This window comes from Opisthocomus hoazin, chromosome 2, assembly GCF_030867145.1.
Source record: "Opisthocomus hoazin isolate bOpiHoa1 chromosome 2, bOpiHoa1.hap1, whole genome shotgun sequence".
Lineage (NCBI taxonomy): Eukaryota > Metazoa > Chordata > Aves > Opisthocomiformes > Opisthocomidae > Opisthocomus > Opisthocomus hoazin.
In genome coordinates, this window is record NC_134415.1 from 27,169,626 (window position 1) to 27,197,585 (window position 27,960).

At 43.0% G+C, this 27,960-nt stretch overlaps 1 protein-coding gene across 2 annotated transcripts; it reads left to right on the plus strand.

Moving 5' to 3' along the window:
* The first annotated feature begins 375 nt into the window (after nt 1-375).
* Nucleotides 376-27,851, plus strand: ATF3 (activating transcription factor 3). 2 transcript variants are annotated; one of them, XM_075412969.1, is made up of 4 exons: nt 376-400; nt 23,086-23,329; nt 23,939-24,046; nt 24,975-27,851. In XM_075412969.1, the coding sequence occupies exons 2-4, from the start codon at nt 23,090-23,092 to the stop codon at nt 25,170-25,172; spliced, it is 546 nt and encodes a 181-aa protein (XP_075269084.1). In that variant the 5' UTR covers nt 376-400; nt 23,086-23,089; the 3' UTR covers nt 25,173-27,851. The 2 variants fall into 2 exon arrangements, with proteins under 2 accessions (XP_075269084.1, XP_075269085.1); XM_075412970.1 differs by lacking the exon at nt 376-400 and adding an exon at nt 18,433-18,554.
* Nucleotides 27,852-27,960: the final 109 nt, after the last annotated feature.

A 27,960-nucleotide genomic window follows, 5' to 3' on the forward strand; every position in this document is an offset into this window, starting at 1 on the left:
TACCGCAACACGGGCGTCCCCCCGATAACGTTTGACGCAACCGGGCACAAGTTGACTCGGCCGAGGGCTTCGAGCTGCGGGTGTTGGCCATAGTAGGTTATCTCTGGATCGGGGATGTGCTCCGAAATAAAGCCCCTCACTCAGGAGAAGGTCGAGATGATGCTGTGGCATCATATTTAGATCATGGCTCGTAGGGAAATCTAGGGTGTACTTAGTCACCTATGGCGTGACCTTATATTCCCACTCAATTTAGTAACAACAGTTGGTTTCTTATGGGGCATGTGAGATTTAGTTTATTAACTGAGTTTCTAGGGTAAGTGGAGAGAAAGTCAGAAAAGGCATGAGACAAGAAGTCAGCAGATGGAGAGGATATGCTCGGAGATGGAGCTCCCAGAGAAATGTAAGTCTTCTCTCCTAAGCGTCTCAAATAGGACCTTAATGTAAATGCACTTACTGACCAACAAATATTTTTGATACAGTGCCCTGAGTGATTTTTTGCCCCCTGACTTTTAGACTATCTGGTTGGGATTTTCATTTCAGCTTTTGCCTTTTGTTCAGTTTTGAGCCTTTTTATTGAATAGCACAGTGGGATCTGTCGGATTACTGAAACTCGTGTTCAGAGAGTGATGTTTCGGCTGTCTGAAAAAAAAAAGAAAAAGCCTCCATTTACATTCAGATGGTATATCTTATTCATCAGGCTGGCATGTGGGAATATTGATATATGTTTGAGCATGTAAAATCCTGGTAGGCAAATACCAGAGTAACTTGCCTCTGTACATTATAGGGAAGAAAAAAAAAAAGTGCTGCATCTTAGCCCTGAGATAGCCGGTCTGTCACAGATTTATGTCCCCATATCTTTTAACTCTGGAACGAATTCTGCACTTACTGTCCTTTTGGCTGCTTGAAGTTAGGACAAGATGTGTTACAAGAACTTTTCTCTTGTTGAAGGGTTTCCAGCTTTTTGCATTATGATCCAAAAGTGAGCTAAAAGGTTGTTGGTTTTTTTTTTCCGAAATGATCACTTGGATTAACTAAACCCAAAAAGAGGCAGAATTAATAAGCATTGGAGTTGATTGACTCTGAAATGTAATCAAATTAAGATGTCAATTTAAATAGGTTGCTTACTGCTGTTGGAACTAAATAATGAATGTCAAAAGCTGTTTATGTGCAAAAGATATCTGTGAAGTTTTTCTGGGAAAGTCATTCTTTAAAAATTAAGTACTTTTCATTCTCACTCTTATAAATAATCAGGCAGGCTGTTCTCTTACCAATTTTATGTTTCGGTGAATCTGAATTTCATTGTCACTCAAGCTTCCTTATGAGTCATTATCACAATTTCACATCACTCATTAATTTAAAGTTGTTTTTCCCCCTAAATCCCCTAACCTACTTCTATCATGCCAACAGGAGCATTCAGAAACTGGCACTAAGGTGCAGCTCTGATACAAGTTTTCTGTTTCCCTCTGACTCATTTGACATTAACATAATTATGTTACAGGAGTCAAAGTGATTTTCCAACTATGAGTAATGCACAATACTAGAGCGAATGTTTACAAGACACCGAGGCATATCAGCTAGCTGAAGTAACCAGCTGCTGATAACAGCTGAAGTAAGTTGGGGAATTAAAAAGTCTTATAATACAATTATCCTTCTTTGGCATTCGGTGTCGTGTACGGCCGTGAGGTAGGTCGTGTGCTCTGCGAGGAAGTATCCAGAAACAACACTGTGCCGGAACGGGGAGAAGACCGAGCCCGTGGGTAGTTCGCACAAGAAGTCTTCATAGTTTTCTTCCCACTTGCATATTTATGGCAAAGTCGTGCTCAAGCAAGAGCAGTGATCTTTTCAAGTAGCGGCTGTATTTACCAGAGTTCATTTTGAAACGTAAGTGACACACATCCTCTCAGCCAGGAAAACAAGATCAAAATGAAACAGCAACAAAAAAAATATGAGGTCATCTCACAAATATTTCGAACCATGTGTATGTGAATAACATGAAAGAAGAAAACTGATAAGGATAAGGCAAAACTGAGTGCTGCTACTATGATGAGATATCTTCTCTCTGTAACAAAAATGCTTATCTGCAGGCTAGTGATAATGGTACAGTGAAGAATTACAATGAATATTTTCTGAATAAATAGCAGAAAAAGTAACTACAAAATGTATAAGCCATAAGAAAAAACTATAAAAATAAAATCTTAGCGGTGATGACTTGTTTTAAGTGTTCCATGCAATTTTTAGAAATGACTGGATTTTTGTTAAGTCATTTGAGATACAGGTTAATTTTTTTCTGACTTGTTTTAGTTTACAAGTAGCTTTTGAATGAAACTGGGACACTTTCTGTTCGGAAGTTTGTGAGCTTCATCTGGATATCCTTCCAATGGGACCCTATTTCAGTAATGTGCTGAGCCCCCAGAACATCACAGGTTTCATGAGAGTTGAGGACACTGTTTCTCCCAAGATTAGCCTGTGAAGGTAGAAGTCTAATTTTTAAATACCAACACAAACTAGCTACAATTTCCTAGAGTACTAGAACTGAAAATAACCAGTTAACAATTTTCCTGTAAAATATAACAAAATACAAGTGGGAAAGAGAGTGAAATGCAGAAAATACATGCTGATTGCAGAAGTGTTAGTAGAAAGGATGTTTTCCAGGAGACATATTGAAAGGAGTCAGAAGAAAATTCCACGTCACGCCCTGTTTTTTTAATTCACAAGAAATCTGCTGAGGCCAGACATTTGGTGTGCTGGAATTATCGTAACTGCCACTCAGAGCTGGATGAGGACCAGAACGAGTGAAAAAGTTGTTTGTGGCTGAGGAAGGCTGGAGGAGGACAGGTTTGCCATGGTACCTTGTGTTGACAACACTCCCCATTTGCCAGGAGAGTCAAGACTTGGACGTTTTCTGTTTTCTCTGCTATGGTTTTCGTGCTGCGTGACCGCAGGCAGACTCTAGTTCTGTTTCCTTCAGTTTGCCTGCTCCTTACTTACTAGGAGATGTAATGTACCTGCTGTGTAGAGATGGCTTTGGATGGCAACTGCTACTACAACGACCAGCATGAATGTATTTAACACATGTTGATAAAATCACCCAGCAGAACCCAAACCAAACATAAACAGAACAATCCAAGCCCCATCAACAGAAATTATTTCCCACAGCACAATTTAGCAGTCTTGAGCTTAATCTGATTTGCTATAAGCTCATCCAGGACTGTAGTTTTATGACTACAAATATCCACCACTGTAGCACACTGTGCCCTTGTGTTTACATCTGTTTTTACTGCTTTTAATTACCAATATCCCTAATTACCAACACTGAGCGCAGGTTGCTAATATGTACTCCAGTATTACCAGAGCAAGTTCCTGTACTACAGGTGTATATTGTGTTATTCCTTATAGTAATACGTAACAGGAGGTGCTTGTAAAGTAGTTCTGCTCAGCTCCATACCTACTTGGAGGCCCCTAATGGAGCGGTCTTGAAAGCAGCACCTCTGCAATACCCTGCGTTTACACCTCCTGCATTCCCACTTGGCTCCAAGGGAATTTTGTTATAATGATTTTGGGGGCAGCTGCACTCCGTGCCCCCCCTTTTTCTTTCTTGGAGGGACTATCATTTATTTGTAACATTTATTTGGCATTCTGTGGTGACATACAACCTGTGCAAATTCCAAGTATTTAATCTTTGTTCCTTGCCGAAGCTTTGCAAATTAACTTAAAATAGCAGAGTGAAACAGGCACAGAGGGGCGTTTGCTGGAAGTAACTGCTCGAATCTTGCGAGTACTGCTTGCCTGTACTGGTTGGCGGGGTTTTGTTATTGTTAGCTTGTTTTTCAAGATGCGCTTGCAAAGCAAAATATTCAGAGACATTCAGTATAGAAAATCATTATGATTTTAGAAAGCAGATATAAATAAACAGATCCATCAACTTTTAGCTTATTTTCTGAATTAGAGAAAAATGAGCGGATATTAATTTTTTGAGTTTTCAGAGTCTATAGATCTCAACAAGACCCAAGGTTTCTATAATAATAGAAGCTATCTTGGTGGTAATCAATAGCATGTTACTCTGGATTGGTGGCAGAAGACAGAATTGGGAGTGCATGCCCATGCCAACAGCAATGAAAATAATTTCATCCCATTCCTGACCTGGATGAGGCCCCAGCGGCGTTCTCTTCCCTGCGTCTGCAAGGAGCAGCATGGGCTGCTGCCGTATCCCACCGGAGGACAGCCAGGAGACCACAGGCAACCTCCTCCACAGCTGCCAAGGGATTTGGGAGCATGGCTGTTGCCATCAGACCACCTCCACGGTAAAGGCGAGCAGACCTGCCAGGAGCGTGAGCTCTGTTAGGAAACACTTGGGGAAACCTTCGGATGAGCAGCAAACACTGTTGTATGGAATGGCAATGGCTCCCCAGCGCATGAGATGGGGCTGAGGCGAGCTGAGTTAGCGTGAAGGCAGACAGGCACCTTCAGTGTGGGGTGACACGGCCCTTTCGCAGCTGCGGGCTGGAAAGAGAAGAGCTGGTTGGGGAGGGCTCCCAGGTTTTCCCCACGGGGCAGTGCGGGGAGTTTAAACGCCTCCGTGCAGAGAGTTGCTCCACAGGAAACTCACTGAAGTCAACAAATACTGAAGCTGAGACTTTGTTCTGCTACATGAGGGGAAGCTCCTGCACCAGCGGAGATGCTGCCAGGAAACAGTTTTCCAAATTTTTCCTCCCTTAGTAGCCTTCTCTCTCAGGGTTTCTTCCATGAGGTTGTGTGTGTCAGATCCCCTATGTGATTCTTTGTACTTTTTAGAAATGCATATTGTAATACATATATTTAGAAATATTATATACCGTAATATATAAATCTTAGTTAAAATTTTTTAAAGATACAGATGCATTTTTTAAATTTTTTTCATATAATGACTTCTTTTACAAAGCAGAATTTAACAAGGTATTAGTTTTAACACTGAAAAACTAGACATTAGATTTTCTGCTGTATTAAAGCCCAGTTCTGCTAACATCTGTGTATGTGCTTAAATTTAAACATGTGAGTAGTACTGGACTCACTGGTATTACATACACAATTATAATTAAGCATGTGTGAAAGTGTTTCAAGGTCAGAATTTCCAAATTCTTTCACTTGTTTAGAGTAAATAAAAAAAATTCAAACTAGTAACCGCTCATTCACGTAATGAAGTTGCAGTGGTATTTATGTTTAGGGACTGACTGTCATTTGATAGGCAAAGTATCTCATAACACAAGTTTATATCAAACTTAACAAAATGAAACGCTCCAATGCTGAGATTGCCGGCATGAATGGCTGTATTTTCTAGTAGGAAAGAGCAATCCTTGCTTTAACATCTGAAGTATCAGCTGAGATGAATATGGTTATTTTAGAGTAAGGTGGCATGTTTCAAAGAAGAGATGAGCTTTTTTTTTTCATGTGTTCATTTCATTTTTCTATCAACATGAGTTTGACGCTTCCAGAAAAATTCAAAACTAAACAGTATTTTACTCTGGGATGGAGATATGCTTTTTGTTTACAAGGGGTACTGAACTTTGCTAACTCACTTATAGAAATGTTCACACGATAGTTCTGTCATATTACAAGTTCAGATTAGTTGGTTATGGAGGCATTGAGACTTTCTCCTGTCCGAACATTTTCCCTGTGCTTTCTGAAAGAGAGTTGTCCCTGGTGGTGGTGCCCTTGGATCATCACAGGAGAAAACAAAGCGGTTTCTCACACTTTGTTAATAATTGCTGCCCTTACTGTATAATATAAACTTACTGAAGAGGCTCAGGAGCCAGCGAAGTTCCCACAAAACCTCAGCTACCCAAAATCTAGTCGCAGCAATACCTGACTTCTAGGTCCCCTGTCTTACATGTCCTTATCCTCAGCTGGAAGACTCCTGCCCCTTGAAGCGGCTCCCAGATCAGCCACCAAGGTGCTCAGTGAGCAGCTCAGCATCCCCAGCAGTAAATGGGGGGCTGTAGGGAGGCACCTCTGTCGTCTTGAGAGCCACAAACCTGAGATGTCTGCCTGTGCTTTGGCCTCTTTTTTTTCAGTTTAGTTTTCTTACTTTCTTACAAATGCTGGTGGAAGGATGAGGTAGTGCTTCTTCCTTTAAGCATTCAATAAGGATATGTAATAGCCAGGTTCAGTTCCACTGGTTGTCTAACAAGGTTTAATCTCATATTTCTTTTGATCTGGGATGTTGCCCGAGCTATCGCATTATAGATGGGGAGAGTAGCACCCTCCGTGCTTCTTGCTGAGGCCATGCAGAAAATAGAGAGAGGATAGCTGGCGTAGGAGGAGACCTCATTTCTGGTCCTTGCTCCCAGGACGGCTCCAAGATTTTACACAAGCATTATTTTAGAGCAGAAACGGACGCCTGTTCTCACTGCTTTGAAGCAAGTGCCCTAAAAGGCACTTTGAAAGAATCTTTAAAAGAAACACAGGACTACTGTGTGCAGGTGCTGACTCCCACTGCATGGGATAGGCGTGATCAGAAAACACATACCTTGGAGGATCTAGGGTAAGATTTAGTATCAGGAACCCTCTGGATGTCATCCTGAGGAAGGCCCCTAGCTGGGTACCAGATGGATTTGAGCACCCGTGCAGGAATGAAACTTTGATGTGCACAGGAACAGGAAGGTTGCTGGCTGCAGCACATGCAGGATCTCGGTGCTAGGGTGTTTATAGCCCTGGGCAAGGGTTTCCTGTAAAGGAGGCTAGATTTGCTTGCTTTAGGTTACTACAGCTTGTCCACTTTAAAGTTGCCATCCTAATCCATCACAGGAGGGTTAGAAAAGGAGGAGGATCCAGATTCTCCTGCAGCTGATGGCTGCCGGCTGCGGCTGAGGTTCCGCATGCTGTCTTTGTCCCAAACATCTCTCAGGAGAAACTCACAGAAAGGGTATTTCCAGTTTAAAACAAACAAGCTATAAATATTCCAGTAAAAGGAAAGGATGCGTACTGGGTGAACTTTGAGATGTGTTCCAAAAATATGTTTGTGACCTCCCACTTGACATGATCTGTTTCCCTATTAAACTGTAATATAAGTAGGGGCTGCTCTAACCCTGATGCTGGTTTAATGCTTACGTCAATGGAAATGTGGCCTTGCACACTGCAGTGAGAACAAGGTATACAGGTAAAGTCTAAAATAACCCATGCCACAGTAGAAGGAAGGATAGTCAAGGGAGAACGCTTACCCCTCCTACCTTGCAAGATATTTAGGTGTCCCATCACAGAAGTGTGAATGACTGTTAGGCCAGAGGTCTTTGAGAACTTGGATTCAAAGTTCAACTCTTTTTTCATTAGTGCAAATGAAGTGCTGCCACACTGAAGTCCATGAAGTCACACAGGGAAATGAAAGGAGAATTGGGACTAAAATGAACTGAGATCAAGAGATGAGGGCAAAGGCTCTTGTATCAACCAAAGAGAGGATTTGGAAAATAGGTGATGACTATGCTGGTAGGCGATCATGGTGCTAATAGTCACCATGATGATAATAATTGATGACCGTTAGCTCATTTCATCTCATCTCCTGTGGCAGCTAACTTTCACCCAATAACCCTTCTGTTGAGCTCTAGGAGATACACAGCAGGTGCTGTGAGAGACAAAGACGGATCTTGGACTAGGGTAATAGAAGAAGCGTGATTATACCCCCCCTCGGTTTTGTAAGCTGTCCATTTGGGCAGGCGCATTCACAAATAAGTAAGATTTGATGAATAGATTATGTCAGGAAGCTAAAGGATGCTGAAGTTCCCCTGTTACACACTTTACTGGAACGAGTTTAGAGAGGAGGCCCTTGTCTCTGTCCTATAAATACGCTGTGGTAGGAACACCCATGATGGGGGAGAAGCTGCGTGAGTGTGCTGGTGACCTCCCGAGGAGCCGGGCTGCAGCAGGAATGCTGCTTTTACAACACCTCTTGTGAAAATATGCATCGTGGACTTTTTAAAAAGGGAAAAGGGTCATGTCTAAACATATATTCAAGTTGTGAAGAAACCTACAAACTGTTAGACATCTGCACGGAAATTTAAAGGATACAGAGCATTCACAGAAAAAGGAATTATATATTATATTATATTATATTATATTATATTATATTATATTATATTATATTATATTATATTATATTATATTATATTATATTATATTATATATAAAAATCAGTGACCTGTAATAATTGTAAACCAAACCCCAACAATTTGAGTATGTTTAACGCCCATGCTGTGTAAAGAAAGCGTGCACATCGCACTTGCTGTGAGAGCCTTTTTTCACTGCAAGCCCTCTCAGCCTGACATACGACTGGTTTACAGCCTGAGTTCAAGAGATTGTACAGACCAGTAAGGAAAATGTTGAGAAAACTTTGGAGCCTAAGCACCCACTTTCACACAGTGTGAATCACCCGTAAAAAAAAGACCTGCCGAGTTTAAATATTGCCTGCTGGATTAGATATTCTCTCTGCTTCGTACAGATGCTTTGAACACAAAATAACTCATCAGCAGAAACTATCAAGTTAAACCAACCCAAGCCAAATGCTTGGGTGATGAAATGAAAGCACTTATGCCCGTTTGTATCTGGGGGGGAGTTCATGGCTTGTTTTGGGTGCTCTGTCATATCTGTAGTTTCTGCTTCAGCCATGAAGCTAATGATTTATCTGACCGGTTAGAGTGGAGTAGTGTATAAATGGTACTAACAGATGCAGCCGCGCTAAAGCCAGGAAGCATAACATTGAGCCTAATTTATGATTTCCAAACAAGTCTTAGGAGTGATCCTGAAATTCCAACTCGAGCTGTAAATTCATAATGGAGTGCCAGGCTGGGCTGGGGGCTGCCTGACCACCTGTGCCACAACATGGATGTCATATGCAAGTAGACTTAACTAAAGATTTTTCAGTTTTTCTGATACAATGTGAAACATCTTGGCTTATGCAAGGGCAAGAAATACTTCTGCATTAGCAAGGAAACTATTTTCCCCTCCAGCACATGACAGGCATCTGTCTTTTTAAAATGGGATGGTAAAGCACGTTTTACTTTGATCAGCTTTCATTTATGGGAAAAAATTATAAATTTAAATAGACTTGAACTACACTTTCCATTTATGGGAAACTGAGCCCTTAAAAATGGTAAATCCCTCCCTTCATGTGGAGCAATACAGTATTGAATTCCTGTACAGAACACCATGAAGTCACGGTGAAATCTGCTGAATACTCCTAACAGCCCTTTACAGGAGCATTTTATTTTTATACCTTTACTTTCTCTCTCATGCTGCCTGATGGCTGATTGCATATCGTAGTCTCTTTTCTATATGTAAGGGGAGAATTATGTCTTCGGTTAACTAGGTCCTTACAGTTTTAAAGCAATGTGTATGTTCGTGTGTGAAGTATCACTAAAAATCTTTCAATATTTATCTGCAAAAGCAAGCAGACTCTTGAAATGCTGATCAGCAATTCTGGAGAAGCAGTCTTCTCTCATTAGGGGTACAGCCCTGCAAAATTAATTGGGGCTGACCTTGCACTGAACTTGACAGGAGTGGTATCTGAGAAGAAACTCCCACATTGGTTCTTAAATGTCTTGATAAGTCCTGACAATAAGAAAGTGCCTACTCTATCTAGCTCCACTTGCGCCTGTTGGAGATTGCTTTCACAGGACAGCTTTCTGTCTCTAGAAACAACCACCCAAGTGCCCTCTTACGCACTAATCGATATTCTGCTTCACCTCGCTGATCCGCTCTGGTCGGCAGGATTTTTCTCTGATTTTCCTGGTCCTTGAAGCCGTAGCATAAGCAAGATCTTGCATGTGCTTGTACAAATTATGATTTGAATAGTCCCAGGAAGCACTGCCAAAAAGATATAGGGAAGTTATAAGGTGTAGACTTGCTAGTTTAGAAGGTTACCTAACTTTGAAAATCATCAATCTCATCTTGGTTTTTTAGAGTAGTGTAATAACTCCATCATATTTCTAGGTCTGCCTTATTCTTACTTTTGCTTGTATGCTGTAAAGAGCCTGAGATGGTTCTGTAGAACAGAGGACAAAATAACCCGTGAATAATAAATAGCAATTCATACAAAACTGATCAGAACCAACCAACCAAAAAGTCTTTTTGTCCTGCAGCTGCCGTGATAAAGTTTCTTGCTGCTGTCCTCTTTTCTTTAGCTTGCAAAATCTCTTTGTATACAACAGCTCTCCTACCTCCCAGTTCTGATCCCTGCAGTCCCCAGAGCCTTAAGTCAAGTCCTATTTCTACTTTTACTACTATTTCTTATTTGCTGCATCTGGAGTTTAATTTTTGCTAGCAAAGCAGAGCTGATCCTTTTTTCTTCTTTACATTTTACATTTTCACAAAATATAACAGTAAAAATGCCTGATGGGAAAGGCTTTTCCTGTCAGTAAATGACAAGCTGAGCACAGATACGGGGATGAAAACTCTTCCCACTGATCGTTAAAATCCCAGAAAATGCTTTTCTTTCCAGTCATCATTGCTTATACACGACACACATTAGGTATTACTGCTGCTGCAGGGAGACTTGCTTCGAAGTGGAAGGCTTCCAAGAACAATTCAGCCGGCAAAGCCTATGGCCTCAAGTGCACAGGAGTTCATCTGGGCATGTGGGGCAGCGCATGCAATATTATTCCTGTGCGTTCCTAGTTCAGCACAGGAAATATTTACCTCTGAATAACTTTCTGAAAAAGTAGGCTTAAATGATTTGCTAAATCCCAGACATTAAAATTAGAGTGAAAAAGAATAATAAAAAGACAATTTACCTTAGAGACAGTTGTAAGATATAGTATAACTCACTTTTTACTAACTAGACACTCCCGCAACATCCACTGTTAATGCAGACTTTGGTGTTAAGAGGTGGACAAAACACTCTGCTTTTGTTCTCTATGGCAAACTTTGCTTTTGTTCTCTATGTCTCTTTGAAGTTCTTAGGGTTTTTTCTCTTTTAATAATTCAGCATCTAGTCAGATTGTAAACCTTTGTTGTATTAGAAAAATAACAGTAATTCCTATACTTCAAAGGTCTGTAACAAATTAATTGATCAGCCCGTACTGATAAGGAAACTGCCAAAATAATGACTTTTACAAAAGACCACAATATTATACCTTGTCAGGTGCTGTCATCCCAAATGTGTTAGAAGAAATATAATTCTGCAGGGACAGGTTGTACTGTTTTACAGAGGCTATTTTAGCTCTTCATCCACAGCAAGCCCCAAGTTAGGCAAGTTTTTTTGACGGAGCCTATTCAGCTGTATTGCTGTGCTGAATCCGGGCTTCTATTTGACAGTTGAAGGACTGTCATCTTTTTAGAACTCCATATAAAACTCTTGCATGTAAGAAAAACACACACAGAATCCTTACTGGGGCTTCAGAATACTGCTGTGACACACACATGGGATAGTAAGAATAGATAATAATGCATCTAGAGAGCATCCAGCAACAAAAGGCCCAGGTCTGATGGCCCATTAGAGGGCTAATTAAAATTAGACATAAAAATAAAATACACCATCTTTATCTATGATTTCCATTTGGGAATCTTGGCTACTTCACCCTAGAATGTAAAATACCGTTATCCATTTCAACAGACTGGGAAACAGAACCAAAGGAAGACCATCAGGTTATCCAAAATCACAAAGACGGTGAATAAGGAGCCCTCTCGTTTCCTGACTCCCAGTCCAGTGAGCAGCACTGTGCTAATCCGCCTCGCTAATAATTATTTCCCGTGCCGAAGGACTAAAGCCCAGCTCCACGGAAGGAAGCTGGGCATGGTGAAAATGAATGTCCCCTTCTCTCCCACTTAACCGTCTAACCTGCAGCACAGAGTTAAGCATCCCTGTGACTGGGGCATTTGTGGCCCCAAACTTCTCTTCTAAACTTGGACTATGCAAAACATCGGTCAGGGATTGAGCTGGTCTTTGAATAAAACTCCATGAGTGGGAGCACTTGGTCTGGATGGAAAGACCTGAGTTGGGTTCTCAGCTTTGGCTGAGAGGGACGAAACTCAAGTCCCTTCCATCTCAGGAGAAATGTTCTAACCACAAACCACTCAGCTGTGCTGTTGGGGGAATCTTACTCTTGACTTGTCCTGCTTAGGCTGTCCTATCATGAAGTTATGACCCAGTCGGACAGTAAACCGGGTGGTGCCTGACTTTATAGCCTCGTGGTGAGGACGTGCCCCTGGACAACGGGCATCCCAGAGTTGGTTTTCTCTCCATGTAACCATTTTGCTTCAAAGAGTCACTGGACAGAAGACAGACCCTGCCCCACAGAGCAGTCAGGATTTGGGCTCAGGGAATGCTTCCGTGATTGCGGTAAAGTCAGTCTAATTTTAAAACTGCTCACAGCTCTATTGGTTTCATTTCACTTACAATTTGTTCTTATCTTCTGGGCAAAGTTACTGTACAGTTAAATCCAAAAAAATAAACCAGGAAAGATAAGAGGCTGCAAGTTAAGGTCATTCATGCGTTCCTTTCGTGGCAAGGCACATGTGAAGTAGGTGAGAGGACAAACGACGAGCAGAGTGAAGGCTGCAATGGCAGCCTTGGTTTTGAATCTTCTGTGGATTGCAAATCTGTGTCATACATTGTTTTTATTTGAAATGGTATTTGTGTAGAAATCAATGTTTAATAATTAGAAACGTGCATTCATAATTATTATGGCAAATCGTAATTTACATATTTACCAGGCAGATAAGAAGAGCTGTTTAAAGTATCGTTAATGATATTAAGGCCCAGAGTATTCTCCACATATACACCATTCTGAGGACAATCCGTGGGAATGGGTAGTTTTTACAGGGGGTACGTGTTGGGGGGGGGCTGTATTTGTGTGTAGCAGCATGATGATTCCATAATGTATACAAAATATTTGTAACCGCACAGTAAAAATAGACGTATTCTCTCACTCAATTCCTCTCACCCTCTGTGTTTACCTGGAAGACTACGAGAATGCAAACCATAATTACATTAGTCCACCTAAGGGGAACATACGCTGTCAGCAAATAATTTCTAAACGTTCCTTTTGAGTCCTTTCCAGAGGAGAGTTTTGCACGCTGAGAACCAGTGTGACTGAATGCTGATTTTTCATAGTCCCTTGGGGCTAAATTTATCCCTTGTTGAAGGCAATGGGAATGTTTCCATTGACTTCAGTAACAGTTGGATTAGGTCTTAGTACTTAGTTTAATCGGTGATCATTTTTTTCGACATAAAGCTGTTGATGAAGTTTGGTATGAATCTCTAAGTGCTGTCAGACAAAATGTGGCATGCTTTGACAAGGTGGAAAGGGTGGGGAGGGGGAGATGAAGGGGAGGATCTGTGAAGACGGAGATTTTCTTGCCATTAAATGGAGGGGACTATAAAGGCACCATAAAGGAGATACAATTTACACTTGCCTGGAGAGCAATTAATACATCTGGCCTATGATTTTGCTTGTTCAGTGGAACCAGTGGGTTTGCTTTATTCAGTCCAGTTTAAGATGAGATTCTTTCAGATGTGGGATCTGTTTTCCTTCTTCTTTACATCTGGATGTATCCAAAGAGATCAGAAACTGTAATTACAGGCTATTGTGCTTAGTCAGCTCCTATGCTGGTGCACAAAGTCCATCTGATAAAAAAAAAAACCCTTGAAAGCCTTCAGCAAGAGGGAACTAAAGACATACTTGACTGGGCCAGCGTCAGGGTAGTCTCTCAGATAGAGAGGAGGGAGGTTTGTGTAACTTGCCTCCCCACTCCACACTCCCAAAGCACTGTATATAATAACGACTGACAACCTTGTGGAACATTTAATTTAGTAAAGTTCCATTAAGGTTCATGGTAATTTGGGGCACCAGAATTTGGTACTGAAGTGTACATCTTGTTGCACCCCTCAGTAATTTTGTTATCAGTGTCTCCATCTTACTAGCAGAGGAACAAAAAGGAAAGTGACAGAAAGCGAAAGAGAAAATTAAAATGACTCATTTCAACTTAGGAAGCTGCCAGGGCAGGAGCAGAAGGACCAATGGGAGAGAAATTGCTGGAAAAAGGGAACAGAAAGGGGGATGATGGAATCCAGGGATACAGGGAGGGAAAAGAGAGAAGTGAGAGGAGGAGAAACAGGGAAGTGGCAAAAGAAAAGGAGAAGCTGCCATTTTAAGGAAATGGGAAAGGTGGCTATTACTGAAACAAAGCAAAAGACAGTAGGAAATGGGATATCCAAAAGCAGATAATAAATGGAGAATAAATGGCTTTAGAGGGATAGTGATGTAAACAGGCAGTAAGGAAAGAAAGATAAGCTGAGGAGAGAAAAGCAAGGACCAAATGAATTTCGTCTTCAGTGTTGAAGAGTAAAAGAAGTTAAAGTAGTGCACTTGTCTCCCGTGACAAGGCAGATACCCATCCACTTGAGTGGTGTTAAATGTAAGATGGTAGCAGGGTTTGCCTGCCCTACAGCCTCTGTGAGAGTCTGTCCTCTAACTCCGTGGTTTTTAACTCCCTTCAATTTTTGAACCTCTTACCCCCGTAGAGATCCAAACCCTCTAGAGTGAATTTGATCCTCACCGCTGTAGGCTTGGCAGTTTTTTTAGTCACTTTATGGAGAAACTATTGGAAGTAGCCCACAGATGCCCAAGGGGTCCCCAGACGGCAGCTGAAAAGCCCTGGGCTGGGTGGCGATGGCTGATGCTACTTCTGCTGCAGGTTACTCCCACAGTTCAAGCAGCAGCAATCTCAACCTTGGAAAAAAGAGTCCCAAGTTTCAACTCTGGTGTTAGTCCAGACAGGTGGGAAAATTGTCTCAAAACTGGCGTGTGTTTTGGGGAGCAGGGGAGTCTTACCACATAGATTCAGACCCGAATGTACCGCATAGCAAAAATCATGGTGAAGGTTAATTCCCATCACAGAAATACAGAATATTTTTTCGGGGGCAGAGTCAGAAAAACTGATTTTGTGCTGATTTTACAACATGATAACTCTGAGTTCTGGAAACCTCTTTCTCATATATGTGCCGTGCAGGGAAAAATTGGACCCGTCAGGGCTACAGTAATTTCAAAACTTACTACAATTAAAACCACAAAGCACACAGAGAGACAGGTTTTACTCAAGATGTCACTATGCGTTTTATTTATTTACATCTCGTCGTATTTTCTCCAGACCAAATAGGTTTAATGGAACTGCATGATCATAAACCAGCGTAGGATCTGGGTGGGACACGGAGATTTTAATTGTGTTACTCTGACTGACGTCCTACAGTTACATAAATGTTAAGACAGGAGACAGCAAAGAGCTTTTGCTGTAAGGATGTGAGTCTGTATCTCTGTTTAGCAAGGAGATGGACGTATTTTAGTTTTAATCAGATACCCAAGGCATATGAAGTAGTGTCAAGGGATGTCGGGGCAGCATTTGCTCAGGAAAAGGTAAAGGAAAGAGTTCTTTACACCAGAGACTTACGGAGAGCTGCAAGGACCACACTGCGGGGTGGTACTCAGTCTGATGTCTCTGCAGAGGGACAAGGACCCAATACGTGTCGGTCTCCTGGTGATGAGCTGCTGTACCTGGCGTAAGGGAAAGCAAAAATAACAAACGTGAATGTCACCTCTGTGAAATGGCTGCTGTTTCAGGGTGACTGTCCCCTGGAGTTTGTGATGAAAGAGAGAAATGAAATGGAGAAGGATGGGTAAATGTTCAGAGGGAGGCAAATGAAAGATGTTCTGTGAGATGGAAAATGAAACTGGCAAAGAACATCAGAGCATCTGGTGGCGGTACTAAGTTTTACTTCAACTTCCTGATAGTCTTAATTATTAATTTAATTTTTTTTAACTGGAGTGTTATTCTGTGTCTCTACTGCAATCAAGTTTGCTTTGGTTTTAAAGACGAGCTGGATAAAACCTGTGTGACACAGTGGAACTGGATTTATTTTTTTCACTGTGGTTTCATTTTCTTTTTTCACTGGAGAACTTCAAGCCAGGACATGTTTCAGTGGCCTAATCTTAAATGCGCACAGGAACGGTCTCTCTGTTTGCGTTGCAGGGAGGAGCTGGCTCGCTTCAGGAGCAGTTCAAGAATGAGCACAACTGGTTTGTTGTCAGTTTTCCGTACTGGCTGTAGCTCATGGGCAATAATGGTACGAGCAGTGGTGAAGCAGTATTGCACAGCAAACAAATCTCTTGGCTTTAGTTTTGTATAAGATAGTGCGATTTCGAAACAAAATAATAACGTGCCTACTTGGTGAAGTGTTGTGATTGTTGAGTAGATGTCAGTGACCCTTGACCAACAGGGTAACAACACTTGGATTTCCACGGTACTTCTGCTCACAGTGAGTGAGGGAGCTGCTCTTTTCCCCGCTTCATTATCCGGTGACATTGCTCTGCTTAGCTGAAAATTCTCTAAATAAATTCCCACTTGTGATACAGCTGGCTAAATGAGAACGGGCAGTTGCTAAACCTCTGTCAGAATTACAGCAGGCACCTGGTCATGGCCGCTAAAACTGATGTTGCTAACATGTTTCCACAATAACTTCATGCTCAGAACTTTCCAACCAATTATCTTTTGGGAAGAAATTTTCCACATTTGGCCTCTGCTTGAGAGGGATTTTTTTTTCTTCTGGACTTGAGAAAAACGATGCCAGCTGTTCTTGAACACGGCACGAATTATAGTGTTATGCCGCTGAAGAAAAAGAACTTCACAGGCTGCGCCAAGCTGAAACGTAAAGCTTGCTCTAGCCCCTCCTGAAGAGCAAAGTTTTTGCCTGGCATTATACTTGTCATTGATTTACCTAGATTAATAAAGATAAGGCGATAAACATGTTTTGAAAGAGCTGAGAATGATTTATCTATAGGGGAGTGAAACAGAAAAGCCTGCAGCTTGCAGGAGCTGTAAACGGGGAACTGCCAGGTGGGTCGGAGGAGCTCCCTCCTGCCCTCTCCAAAGGGCGCTGCATCGTCTGAGGAGAGCAGGGAGCGACTGCACCTTCCGCGGGAGGAAAGCCGACCGCCAGCCGACTGCTCCAGCCTCCTTCCCTTCCCCACCAGATTTATTTTTTTTTTTCAAAAGCAGAAAACTAAATATAAAATAGGAGCGTTAAGTTTGCAAAGTTGAGCATGCTAGCACTGGGACATCTAAAAAGCTAAGATTACTACTCCCGTCGGTGTGGCCAGTGTGTACATTTATGTATATACATACACACCCAGGCAGCCACGTGCATACAGAGGGGAGATACAGAGGGGCTTTCAAACCGGTGTGAGAAATCGATATCCTTGTTCCAAGCAATTAATATATCCCAGAATATACGACTTGAGACACATTACCTGTTATAAAATACAGCCACATTGACTGTTATGAAATTAATTAGCCAGCTGGAGCGCTTGATCAGCGTATACATTTTCTATATGAAGGTATACGTTTTACACTGGTTTAGTTAGAACATCCTCAAGCGTGGAGTGTCCTGATTTTTCCATGCCTAGCACAGAGACTTGAGGACCGGCTTAGCGACAGGTTTGTGTGCAGTGTACGTGGGATATTGTCGTACCGGCTAACGCTGTGCATCTCTCTGTTAAGCCTTCCGTGCCTCTCCTGGGTAAAAGTTTTCTTGACACATCTGATTTCCTAGCCCTTTGGGGACTGTCAGAAGGCAATTTCTGTCATTTCGCAAAGCAGGAAGCTATGGAAACAAACAAAAAAAAAAAAAAAAGAACGAAACAAAAGCCCCCCTTCACCACAGCCGCCACCACATTTCCCCCTCTCCTATAGGCACTGCCCGGTTATCCCTGAAATCGCAAGGAGCTGTTGCGTTTGGAGAAGATTTTTTTTTTAAAAAGACCCAGACAAACCCCACGCGCGATTTTTAGCTTTCTGTCGTTTCACTAAACGGCTCTTTCCTCCTCAGGGGGAAAAGTGGAAGCCTTCACTTCAAGCGAACTTTTTTCGCTGTCATCTGAAGCAGCGCGGTGGGGGAGGAAGGGGGGAGGAGCGTGAAACAATTTTTTTTTTTTTTCCTGTGGAGTAAGACCGCATTTTTTTTTTTTTTAAGTCCTTTCGAAAACTCCACGATCTCTACTTTTTTTTTGGGGGGGGGGGAGGGGTGCGGAGGGGGAGTTTGATTTATTCTCAGCAGCAAAACGTCCCGGGGAAAGAAACCGGCCGCGAGCCTTATTTTAATTAAACTAAGCGAGGGAGGACGGGGTTCTGTGGCCGGTACCGAGGGATGCTGCTCCGTCGGAGACCTCCGATGCCGCCCGGTACGGTTCGGCTCGGCGCGGCACGGCGCGTACCGCGCCGTGCCGCGCCGAGCCGAGCCGTACCGGGCGGGGAAAGCCTTGCATCACCGCCCCGGTCTCCGTTTCCCTCCTCCCTCTCTTTCGGGGTGGCTATTAATAGCATGACATCAGCCCGGGACTCGCCGCCAGAGTAAATACCAGCGCTGGCCGCTCGGCTATATAAGGGAGGTGATGCAACCGAAGCCAGAGGAGCGGGGGGAACGGGAACGGAACGGCCGGAGCTGCTCTCCCGCTGGGGACCGCGACGCTGCGGGGAGGGCGCGGGGTTTCTTTCCCTCCGGGCGGGGAAACGGCGGCGGCGGCGGCGGCGGCGGGAGGAAGGTAGGTGGAAGCGGGGAGTGGGGAAACGCTCGGAGTGGCCGGTCGAGGGGCTCGAAGCTCGGGCGGGAGTTTGTCCCGCCACCGAGAGATGCCCCGCCGGGGGTTGAGGGCGGGGGGTTCCGCGGCGAGGGAAAGTATCTCTCGCCGGAGAGAGCCCCCCGGGGAAAGCTCCCGCGCTTCGCCGCCAGCCCCCTCCCCCCCCGCCTCCCGCGGCTCCCTCCGAGCTCTCCCGTCTGGGGCTGGGGGGGAACCCCCTCGCCCGGGCCGCCGCCAGATGTGAGCGCCGGGAGGGAGCCCGCCGAGCCCCGGCTTCTCCCCGGGCCGGCAGCGCCGCTCGGCGCCGCGCGGTGGCGGCCGCGACCCCGGTAGCGGCGGCGATGCGGGAGCGGGGCCGGGCGGCGGAGGGGCGGCGGGGACCGGGGGGCTGCGGCGGGGCTGGCCAGGCCGTGGAACCCCCTCCTCCTCCCCCTTCCGTCTGTGTCGATGTCTCTATACATCGAATACCGATGCACAGGACGAGCGGGAGCTCCGGCTGCCAGCCCCGGGGCAGCCGCTTTCCTTTCTGTCCCCGGTGCCTCGAGGAGCTCAGTCGGTAAAAAACTGTTGCCCAACCGAGTCCGGCGTGACAGAGCAGCGAACTCGTTTCAGGGAAGGAGTTTCCTCTCGGAAATCGGTTTTCCTCCCGGTAGCAGCGTTTGAGAAGCCGGGAGGCAGCGGAGGACGGGTCGGGAGTGATGCGGGATGTCAGCGAGCTTAAGGTCAGCCGGCGTGCACAGAGGTTGTGAACTGCAATTGCTCTTAATGCTGTTTAAGATTAACCTCAATGGTTAGCGGGGTTTATTGCATCAGCACCAGAGGAAAAGGAATTCATCTGAAGAAATAAAACCAAGGGGCGCAGCCAGCCATCTGCAGCTGAGGAAAAAAGGCAAGGCTGAAAGTAGTCCCTTTTTAATATTAAACAAGAATACCCTTAAATAATAGAAACGCAAAGCTAGGAAGTATGTTCTGCAATGAAAATACTGGCAGATGAGATCTAAAAGTTCACTGTAGATGGAAAGAACTGTCTGCAGAAGAACAAACAACAAGCAGGGGGAGAACCAATGAACAAAGCTGTTTGAACCTACCTGAACTGGGACGGTACCATTAATAGAAAAGCTGTTCTCCCTGGAGAATTCCAAAACTGAGGATAAAGTAACGCATCATTAACTCACTCTGGGAACAAGCTGTGCCTTTCCAGTGCGGGTCTGTCCCGGCACCTTCAGTGCCAGTAACTTCAGCAGGGCTCAGACCAGCCTGGAGCCGAGACCCATGTGCGGGGTCTAACAAAGCAGACAGAGATCGTATCAGAAAGGCCCCGGTGTAATCACGCTTTCTGGCTAGATGTTCTTATTCCTGCTGTTTCCTCAGCCTTTACAAACCCGGAGAAAATGAGGCAGTGCTCTTGATGGCTGATAGACAGAGGGACAAGTACAACTTGTACAAAAATTGGAGGAAAGGAAGGGCAACCTGTTGCATTTTTTTCAATAGCAAAATCTAATTTTCATTCCTGTAAAGCGCTTCTGAAAGAAGATGTGTCCCTCAGAAACTGGAAAATATCTACCTTGTTGTTACAAAAAGGGAATCTATTCAGCTTACTGAGTACATCTGATATAAGGCTGATTATTTTTGTTATTTGTTTTGCGGTGGCTCCTAACGATCTTGGTGCTAGACTGGAAGCCTACCCTCCTAGGCACTGGGCAGAAGCCCTGCCCCAAGAAAGAGCCTCAGGCAAGCAAACCAGTGGCAAACAGCTCTGCAAAATGGGGCTCGGCTCATGGCAGAAATCCTTACACAAGCCTCAGCCCCCTGGTAGGCCCTCCCTTCCCTAAAGTCTAAGTAAATAGAGATGCCTTTCAGGATGTCTGGAAGGTCAGGGAGCTGTTCAGGCAGCAGAGCAGCAAGTTTCTATGGTCAAGGACACTTCCCCCTCTGTGCTTCCCCGCCCCGTGAGCACCCTACCACTCCTTTTTATTTTTCTTATACACTGAAGACAGACAGAGGAGAGTACCTGAGGACATTATAGCAGGGCTTTGTTGGTGCTCGTGGTATGCTTAGCGCTAACCAGTAGAATCCACAATTAACACAATTTCTCAGGAACGAACATTCTTGGTTTCCTCTGGTGCAGCGGCTGACCTTAATTAAAAGTTCACCTAAACTGAAAAATAATTGAATAAACTGCCAGAGCTCGAAAATGATTAGCCCGATTAATTATTTTGTAGGCTGGAGAAACAGGTTTACTGTTAATTTAAGACTCCTGGCTTGGCTGAATTATACAGAATTAACTTTGTTGAATGAAGCCATCACCAGCAGCCAAGGAGAGCGATCCAGTGAAAACAGCTGGAATTTCTGCTAGCAATGAGGGGTTTGGTGTCGTCTGAAATTAGCCCGTTTAAAGGAGTTGAATGGTTGAATGTTGCTAAAGCGTAAATAATGCTGGGAGGGCTTCAGCTGGAAATTATAGGGCCGTTTCTGGCTTGCTGGAAAAGAGAAACTGCTAGCTTTCTGAGATTATAGGATTAAACCGTATCAGTACTTTAAATGTGACTCATGAGCAGGGGCTTTCTGAAGAGAATTACATAAATTTCCCAAGGTCTTTCTGAGTAACAAACTGTTCCAAATAATTTCCTCATCTTTAATAACTATGGGTGAAATCCTGGCCCCACTGAGGTCAACAGAAAAAGTCCTGTTGATTTCACTGGGTTCAGGATTTCACCCCCAGACTCTGGGAAGTCTTCAGCTCCTCTGTGGTCACTGGGTGAGGAAGAAGTGAGGAAGCCTCTGCAGCTGGACGTGGCGTTTTCTACCAACCAGCAGTTCACCGTCCTCGCATTTTTATATTTACCTCAAGTAGCGATGAACCAGATTCTACTCTCGTTTGCACCAGTGTGGATTTACAGTGTATTTTTAGATATCTCTGAGCAAAATTTATCTTCTTGTCAAGGCACATGACCCCAGACACTTCTTGCTGGGTATGGGAAGTAGCGTATGGGGAACTATGCAATTCTGGGTTGACTATGTGGAAATTGAACTTACCCACACTGTTACCCTGAGGCAACTATTTGTTTACCTGCACTAAGTTCATTACAATTGACTTTGCTGTAATTATTGCAGCTTGAGTCAAGAGTAGGTAACACGTGCTGTAATTACCCGTACACCTATTAAAAAACCCCCCAAAACCTACACACCAAAGAAAGCTGGAAAACCAACACGGTAAAATCCAATTTAACACAAGTCACTTTATGAGTAAGGGAAGTAATATGATCTGTTTTGCTATGGATTTGGACCCCTTGTCCCTTGGGGCACTCACAAAAAACACTCAGCTTTCTTGCCCATCATCATCTGCCCTTCTGGGCAAGAGCTGGCTTCTGTCATGTGGGGTTGTGTGCATTGGCTTAGCGAGGTTGCCCACGATGTTAGGATGGCTGACTGCTGAGTTTTGCCTCTTTCTCCCTCAGTGGGGACACCAATTTTCACAGAGCGCGTAGGGGGCCTCTCTCACTCCAAAACTGGCTGAAAAATTAATAAGAATAACTAAAAAGAGGAAAGTGGAGAGCACTGTTGGGTAGGTTCATTTTCTTAGGAAAGCTACTAGAAATGAGGTGCCTCCATGGGTGTCTCTTTGAATAATTCCCTTGAAGTCTTTTCAGTTACACTGTTTTATATCAGCAGGAGACCTGACCATAAATACTTGAGAATTTCAAACCTCCCGCTGAGGGCACGTGAGGACAGTTTCAGATTTTACAAGAGCAGAGGAATGAAATAAACGGCTTCACGTTTTTCATGACTCAATCCCTCCAACTCAGCCTGTGCTTTGAAGCCCCAGAGCATGTATAGAATTTTACCTTTGTGCCGGCTCTTATTGTTAACCATTTTTCAGGAGTTTGTAACTAGATCTACAACTTTGTATAAAACTGAACATGAGAGGTTTGTGGCAGATTCTGTCTTGGTTAGCAAACTTCAGCTTCTAGAACTCTTTGAGCTGTGCCTACACGTAGCTGAGATCAAGGTACACTCTTTCCATTTGAAGCTGGAATCTGTGGTGGTATAGAACTGAGGGTGGAGATATTCTTAACCTCCTTCTGCACTTTAAATAATAATAATAATATTTCTTTGCTTTCTGATTTTTTTGTTCCTTCTTCTCTTCCCATTCACTGGATTCTTGTATGCCACATATTACCAGTTTAAACCTTTGAAGTATACATACATATACACATATTTTTTTCTATATTAATTTTCAGAAAGACCTAGGTAGTGTGATGTGCTATTACTATCATTAAAGACCAACTTGAAGTAAACCTAAAGCAGAAGTTTTTACTAGTGACTGAATTCTTAACTGCTTGACTCTAGTGAGGGCTTGAGGTAAATGGGGAATGGGGCCACAATGCAAGAAATACAGCATTATTTCACATTGTAAAATATACCTCTAGGAGACATTATTTGCCTTCCGAAAGTTGTTGAAAGACTGTTATTCTTGTCTCTTTTTACCTTTCAGCAAAATGATGGTCCAGCACTCAGGCCAGGTGTCTGCATTAGAAGTCAGCGCCTCCGCAATTGTTCCCACTTTGTCCCCTGCAGGGTCACTGGGGTTTGATGATTTCACAAATTTAACCCCACTGGTGAAAGAGGAACTGAGATTCGCCATTCAGAATAAGCGTCAGTCCCACAGGATGTCTTCCACATTGGACACGGTGACCGTTTCTGAAAGGCCAATTGAAGCATCAATCATGAAAACAGAGGTATGACTTCTTAAACAGCATTTCAGTCTGAATGATTAATTCTCTAATAAAATTTCACCACAAGACCAGTAATTATATCAGACAAGCTTCCTTCTGTTACGAAGTGGGGAAATAGCTTAAGTTAGGGAAATAGCTACACCTTGGTCTGAGCCTCCACAGAAAACAAAATAAAGCTTGGCGGAGTGTGTTCATATGCCCTTTTCGGCAATGCCTTTAGTTCCCTGTGCTCTTGCTGCCTCATTCACGCTACGTGCTCCGCTCCGCTTCCCGCGCCCCTCGCTCCTTTTCCTCCTCGGGAAGTGGAGAAGAGATGGAGCTGCGGGAGCCAGCCTGGGGAGACGCTTGGCAAGTCTTTTGGGTACCATTGATTTAAAACAAGCCATCGCATGGATTGCATCCACCCAAACTCCAGTCAGGTTTTTATTGACAATTCTAATAGTTACTAACATTTTACTGTATGGCAAGCAAGGTCAGAGTCGTATCCTTGTGTAACTCGTGATGTGAGCACTGCCAATGCTATCCATGTTGCTTTTAAAAATGCAGAAGTTATCAAAATACAGGTTATTTACAACATCTTACGGATTGTGTGTATCTGGTTTTATGGGATAGTTTTCTCCTGAAGAGGATGAAAGAAAGAAACGAAGAAGGGAAAGGAACAAAATTGCTGCTGCAAAGTGCCGAAACAAAAAGAAGGAAAAAACAGAATGTTTGCAGAAAGTAAGTGACTGGTGTGAATTGTTCTTAATCTGTCATCCTGCCAGGATCTGAACAGACAGCACAGGGGCACTCTTGTAGTAGGAAATACAGAAAGATGTCACCCAAAACTCTGTAAACCCATCAAAACATCAGTTATAAAAAAAAATGAATGTGCTATATATTAAATCCGACCTGATTAAAACCGGAAAAAAGTGAAAGCGTGGTAGGAGTGAAAAGCAGTTATGGTTTCAATGACCAGTCTTGTCTATGGGGATAATATGAATTTGAATGTGTGCATTAAACACAAAAAGAAGTAAAATCTCATTTCACATAATATCCATTGTGGAGATCAAGAGCCCACAAACATCAACAAGTGATCTCTGACTTCTTTATGAAATGAGTGGCACAGTAGCTTAGCCCCGAGTTCTCTGTCCTAAGACCCCAGCAGTGCCTTCACCTGCTCCGCCATGGTGTAAAACTATCTTACAGCAGCAGCAGGCCTGTCTTTGTTCCTCTACCCAGGAGCTGGGGGGGGAAAAAAGCCATGTCCTTACTCTGTTACTTTAACATGGACTTACAGATATGTGACACAATGTTACAGGGAGCTAATAAGAAACATGGAGAATTTCGGGTAAATTTTTGACCCCAAAGGTTCAAAATAATTTCGCAGAAGCTAGCAACAGTGCTTTGGATACCTGCTCTTGTGGGTCAATACGGATCTGAATTTGGTCCTTCTACTTCAGGATGTAAACGTCAATCTGTTTTTGTTAGACTATGATTGATTGGGGGATGTATAGTTTCACCATTACAGGACACTAAGAACACGCGATTTCCTTCTCAGCTAGCCATGTGCTTTCCCACCAATAAAAGACTGCAACCATTAGACAAACATTGCAATTAACTATTTGAAGTACTCAGTCTAATAGTTCTGTCTGTCCCTTGTGACTAGGAATCAGAAAAGCTGGAAACTATCAACGCTGAATTAAAAGCCCAGATCGAAGAGCTAAAGAATGAGAAGCAGCATTTGATATACATGCTAAATCTTCACAGGCCCACTTGTATAGTTCGGGCACAAAACGGAAGGACACCTGAAGATGAAAGGAATCTTTTTATTCAACAGATCAAAGAAGGCACATTACAAGGTTAAGTGATATGGCAAACATGGAAACATTTGTAGTGTTTCTAACAACTGCCAGAATCTACGGAGGATCGGACATACTGTGTAGGATTCTATTAGTCAAGAGCCTTTAGGAAGGGCAGATGGCTTGCTTAAGCGGAAAGAATCATTTTGGCTTGACAGTGATTCTTCCCCTTGGAAGACCTGGTCTCAATCAAGTTGAAGAGTCTTCTGCCTCAAACATAGGTTTTGCACCTGTTATACTTGCTGTTCCTAGGAGCTACAGACAACAGCTTCAGAAGTTTTAGCTCTCTGCTAGTATACAGCATCTGCACTCACAGCGTTTGTGCTAGAACACTGACTTCCGACGACGCACATGGCACAGACAGCTGTGCTGGATGGACACTACTTTTCCTTGTCGCTGGTAGGGAAAGCAGACTGCGAGTATTTTTAAAGTTCCGAAGTTTCCAGGAGGATGGTTTGTGGCAGGATGTACTGATAGGTAATGTTGCATTCTAACCTAACACACGCATACACAAACACACAAAAAGCCTTTAGTTCCAACTAAGCTTTGTCATTTTTTTCACAATATTTGTGTGGGTTTTTTTCAATGACTCATCTCAGAGACTGGATTTGAAAAGCCTAGTAGGTGTGACAAAGAAATCTTTCTTGCAAAATGTCCACGTAGCTAAGTTTGTATTTCATGAGCTGGAACCCCACCTACCATCCTTTGGGGACTACAACTTTTGCTTGAATTGCTGAAGAGCAGCTTGTACCAACACTTGGTGACTTGGACCCACTGGAAAGAAGAAACTAACGATGGAGGGATATCGATACAGGTTTTGCCTGAGTGAAGACCTGCAGGACCGAACCCCAGGCTCATGAATCATGGAAATTTTAAAAAAAAATTCATCTAGGATCTAATCCTACAAGCCTGAATTCGTGCTATTAACCCTCACTCACAGAAGGGGTTCCATGGACTGCAGTGGGTCTGCTTATGCAGATAAGAGCTTGACAAAGCTTTTTCCATCCTGGTCAGGATTACTTCCTTTTGCCAGGTGATTCAGAGGGAAAAATTGTGATTGCAACTACTTTTATTTTACGTTCGAGTGGCATCTACAGTCAATCAAAAGTGTTACTTAGAATCTAAAGGAGGCGAGAGTTTTGATGTAGTGAATAATTGTCTTTATTTTTATCAAATACTAACCGTAGATGTGTTTGAACTGGTAGAAGAGCTGCTGGACAAAACAGTTGGAGCTATGAGTGTTTAAATTCTGATGTTTCTGTGAAATTCTCAGATTGTTTAATTCTATAAAATATATCCTTACAATTTTTTGTAAAAGAAGATATTATCCTTATTTATCACTAATATCCTCATGAGTAAAGTTAATAAATACTGCGAGCAAGATAAAGCTGAAAACACAAGTGTTGCGCTGTCTTTTTACTTTTATCTCTTGGTGTTTAATATTATATATTCCTAAACTTCACCAGTTGTATCTGAGACACCACTATTGAAAACACTTATCCTTCATCTTTTCCACAGATGAGGCACTGAGTATCTTGAACGACTGGGTGCAGAGATTATACCTTCCAAAATTCTGTACCTCCATCAGTGGTGTCTAGCTGCTCAATGTCGCAATTTAAGTGAAGCAGACAATAAGAATGGAGCTTACAGTACATAATATTTTACACCAGTTTCGCAGTGTTTTTGTTCTAAAGGCTAAAATTAAAGATACCTCAGCCATACGCTTCTTACCCTCCAAGTCCCGATGAGTCTATCAGATAGCATACTTGATCCTTATATGATCGTTATATTCTGCAACAGAACTTCTTAGTACATTTTCCTAAGATCTGGATATATTGTAATGTCCTATATCATGTTTTAAAGATATGTACTTCATGTATCTGAAAAGTGAATGTATTACAAAGATGACATACAAGGTCCGATTCTGTCCTGAGAATCCACTGTCTTTCTGTATGTTGGAAGGGGCTTCCGCTGACTTCAGTGAGAGTTTTATTCATGCCCTGTAGGCAGAGTTCGGAGCCTCTGCTCTGACTTCCCTGGCTTATAGGGCAAATTCCACAGGGAACTGGGCCAGCTGTTTATCAGAGAATAGATATACACAAGAAGTGTTACAATAAACTTGTCAAAAGATGTTCATTTGTATTTGACTTCTGTAATGTGGAAATACAAAACCAAGGCATCGTCCCGGCATTGTACACATTGGCTTTGCCTTCTGCCCATCAAATACCAGCAGGCAAAACTCTGCCTCCTGTACTGCTATAAAGTGTTACCACAGAGACTAGAACATAATGACAGGATTCATGTGTCTCCCTTAGGGAATTTGTATGGTTGCTTTTAACCGTATCACTGGTGACGCAGGCGTCATGCTTTTGTTGCTTGATGTTATTTACTTAGCATGCCAAATGTTAGTATGGTACCACTACTATTGTCAGAAGACAGTCTATTTTTATTTCTTTGTATGTGCAGTCATAGCTGCTTTCTACTGCTTGTATGTGTGTGTGTGCGCATGCGTGCTCCTGCACACGACTCTAGAAATTATGGTACTCAAGTTCATTCGGCTGTGCCCAGAAAAAGAGTGCTTAAACAGCTAGACAGGAGCAGTACGCTGCATGAGTTTTCTTAAAGTATGCTTTATTCAGGAGAACTTTTAAGATGCATTAAAAGCAGTTTGTTTTTTATTCTCAAGTTTGTTTTGATACTTTAATAAAAAAGAATTAATATATATTTATTTGTGTGTCATTTAATTCATTCTAAATTTCAAGGTCCAGGAGCAACTTCATTTTCTTGAAACAA

Excerpts from the sequence above, each read along its gene's own strand:
- ATF3 (XM_075412969.1), top strand. The coding sequence starts at position 23,090 with ATGATGGTCCAGCACTCAGGCCAGGTGTCTGCATTAGAAGTCAGCGCC. Across the intron at positions 23,330-23,938 it reads CATCAATCATGAAAACAGAG|TTTTCTCCTGAAGAGGATGA; the intron begins GTATGACTTCTT and ends TTTATGGGATAG. Across the intron at positions 24,047-24,974 it reads AAACAGAATGTTTGCAGAAA|GAATCAGAAAAGCTGGAAAC; the intron begins GTAAGTGACTGG and ends CCTTGTGACTAG.